This window comes from Lactuca sativa, chromosome 4 (assembly GCF_002870075.4).
Source record: "Lactuca sativa cultivar Salinas chromosome 4, Lsat_Salinas_v11, whole genome shotgun sequence".
Classification (NCBI taxonomy): Eukaryota; Viridiplantae; Streptophyta; class Magnoliopsida; order Asterales; family Asteraceae; genus Lactuca; species Lactuca sativa.
The window spans coordinates 131,653,719-131,656,484 of record NC_056626.2 but is presented as its reverse complement, the minus strand read 5'-3'; the positions used below and the strand labels follow the sequence as shown (position 1 = coordinate 131,656,484).

Genomic DNA, 2,766 nt, shown 5'->3' with positions numbered 1-2,766 from the left:
GGGGGAGGTGGATGGTTCCTAATGGCCATAGACTGTGTCCCATGAATCCGACCAACCTTCTCATTGTAGGTCTTAAGCCATCCTTCCACCTGTCTGGGAGTAGAAGAAAGTAGTGTTCGTAGATGATGTTCGCTGAGCTTCCTGTGTCGATGTACACTCTGTGTATAACCACGTCCTTAATGGAGGCTTGGATTATGAGTGGGTCATCACTTGTCCAGCCTTCCAGCCTAGGATCCGGTGCCGAGAATGTGAGCGCTTGTGTCGCGTCCGTGGGGTTCTCCGGGCGGGTAGTCCCTTCGTGCCTACCCCTCTTGTCGCATATCATGAATATTTCTTTGGGTTGAGTGCCCTATTTCGGAGCTCCTTTGGAATTTTCGGCGTCGAATTTGGCACGCAGGCTACGTGCTATCTCCACAAGATCCCCCTTGAGTTTTTCTCCTCCATCTCTTTCTTAAGGACTGAGCAATTAGCGGTATCGTGTGTCTTGCTCTTATGGTATTCACAATACTGCCCTTTTGGCGCTTTTCTTGTTGCTTGTCTGCGACCGCGTATACCTCTGGTCATCGGCTTCATCTGTCGTCTCTGAAGAATGGCCTGAAGCGCCCCATCGGTCTCTTTCCTTGTCCAGAGTATCTGCTTCATCCCGGTGTTTCTCCGTGGGTTGGGTTATAGCGCTTGACTGTTATGGCGCTCAAATATGCTTCTTTCGCCACCTCGCCTTCCTCTTGCCTTATACCTCTCCACCCTTTCCTTCAATTCGACTCTTGTTTGTGGTTTTTTGCCCATGAGTTTTTGTGACAAAGGACTCGGCAGGAGTCCCCATGTGAAAGCTCCTGCTATAAGGCCTTCGTCATGACCTGGAACATCTAACGTAGCATTCACAAACCGTGTGAAATATTCTCTTACAATTTCCCCTCCTTTTAGTTACACCCATTGATGGAGTGGGAGTCACCTTTGTACTTATGCAATTGCATGAAGTTTGTAAGGAAGAGATATTTGAGTTGGCCAAAGTTGTAGATGCTACCTGGTTGTAATGTCTTGAACCACATGCCCGAATTTCCATCTAGGGTGGTCGGGAAGTATGTGCACCAGAAACGCTTGTGCAACTTTAACGACGTCATCGTCCATTCGTATGTATCAATGTGGCTATCTGGATTGGTTGTACCATTGTAGGTTTTCAAGTTGGGGAGTTTTGCTGTATTTGGGATTTCGTAATCTAGTAGCTCCTTGGCAAACGGAGATGTAACACTCCGCGATAGGCAATCCTGATAGGGTATGGCTAGCGGGCCTTGCGCATCATACTAGTGGGGCGAGCTATACGACGGCGCTCCCAAATGACCGTAGAATGCCTGGTACCCCGGACTGGGACCATAGAAGGCTTGTTGCTGGAACGACAGCTGTAACGAGTATCCTGGATGCATGAGTAAAGGTTGGGTTGGGAGTTGTGTTGGTATAGGCTGCTGCCGACTCATGTTGGTGGTTACCAGAGGTTCGCCCCAAGTTCCTGTCGTAGAGTAGGAAACCGATGGTGGTGCTATCATGGCTTGTGCGAGCGGTGGGAGTGTCGGCTGTGTACTCATTGGTATTTGGCTTTGTGGCAGCACGTGAAATGTCGGTTGGGTGTTTGGTGTTTGGTTAATTGCCATCGCTGCTGGAAAAAAGGGAAGTTGGTGTTGTACCACCGGGGTAAAGAATGGTGACGTTTGGTTTATTGAGAATTGTGTTGCTGTTGGCTGAAATGTCAACGACGTTGGAAGAGGTGTGGCTGACGGTATCGTCCCCAAGGTTGGCCACGGTTGTTGAGGTGGTGGTTGAGCGGTGGTTTCAGTGTTCGTTTCCGATAGTGCGGGAAGCGGTTGGGCTAACTGTCGGCTTGTTGGCGGCATCATGGTTAGCACAGAGCTTCCCTCCCCGATGGCTTCTTTGGTGGTCGTTATAGGCGGTGACATGTCGTCCAACGGTGTCAGGGAGCGTATGGGGCTGTTCTGAACTCGTTCGACTCCGTCGCCACCGTCAGACGCCATGGATTCTATTGAACGGTGGTCTTAGTTTTGTTCTTCGTCACACAAAACGGATGGCGCCAAATGATGCGACCTTGCTCCTTTGCTCTGGCTTGATGTCTGGTGTGGAGCTAGAAAGTACCTGCAAGGTCACAAGAGAAAATCGGTGTCATCCGCTTCCCGAGAGGAGACTCCCGGAAAAACGCTCCGACGGTCAAGTTAGGTGGGGTTTAGAGGCGCTGAATGCAGGGTTGTACGCCTCTTTCTGTCAGAGTACTGCCATTGGCTCCGATGGTAATGCTCTGACCCTTCGCCTTGTCGCTTTACCGTATCCTTTGTCTTAATGCCGGGAGCGTCCCTGGTGGGCACGAGCCTTTCATCGGGGCGCCCTGCTCTTAGGGGCCCTGGCGGGCGCTGAGTCCGCTTCTCTTGGCTCAGCCAGGGCACCAGGTTTCTTGGCCGAGCGTGACTCTTTCGTGCCGGCTTAGGCACGTCATCATATATATATATATATATATATATATATATATATATATATATATATATATATATATATATATATATAACCTGTTGGAAATGAGCATCCAATGTCATAACTAACTGGTGTAAGTTTGTGAATAATAACAAAGTCCTTTTAGGTTGCCTCAAGAGCTAAAATGGCTAGAACTAATTAGAGAGATCCAGAGAAAGAGTTTGTTAATTTATTATAGGCTAGTTAGTTAATTAGAAATTAGTTAAAGCTAATTAAAATTAATTTAAAATTAAT

At 48.4% G+C, this 2,766-nt stretch overlaps 1 protein-coding gene across 1 annotated transcript; it reads right to left on the bottom strand.

Moving 5' to 3' along the window:
* Positions 1 to 1,301: 1,301 nt before the first annotated feature.
* LOC111904635 (uncharacterized) lies at positions 1,302 to 2,024 on the bottom strand. Its single transcript, XM_023900376.1, has one exon. The coding sequence runs from the start codon at positions 2,022 to 2,024 to the stop codon at positions 1,302 to 1,304; it is 723 nt and encodes a 240-aa protein (XP_023756144.1).
* Positions 2,025 to 2,766: the final 742 nt, after the last annotated feature.

Coding starts and splice junctions, on each gene's coding strand:
- LOC111904635 (XM_023900376.1), bottom strand. CDS start 2,024: ATGGCGTCTGACGGTGGCGACGGAGTCGAACGAGTTCAGAACAGCCCC.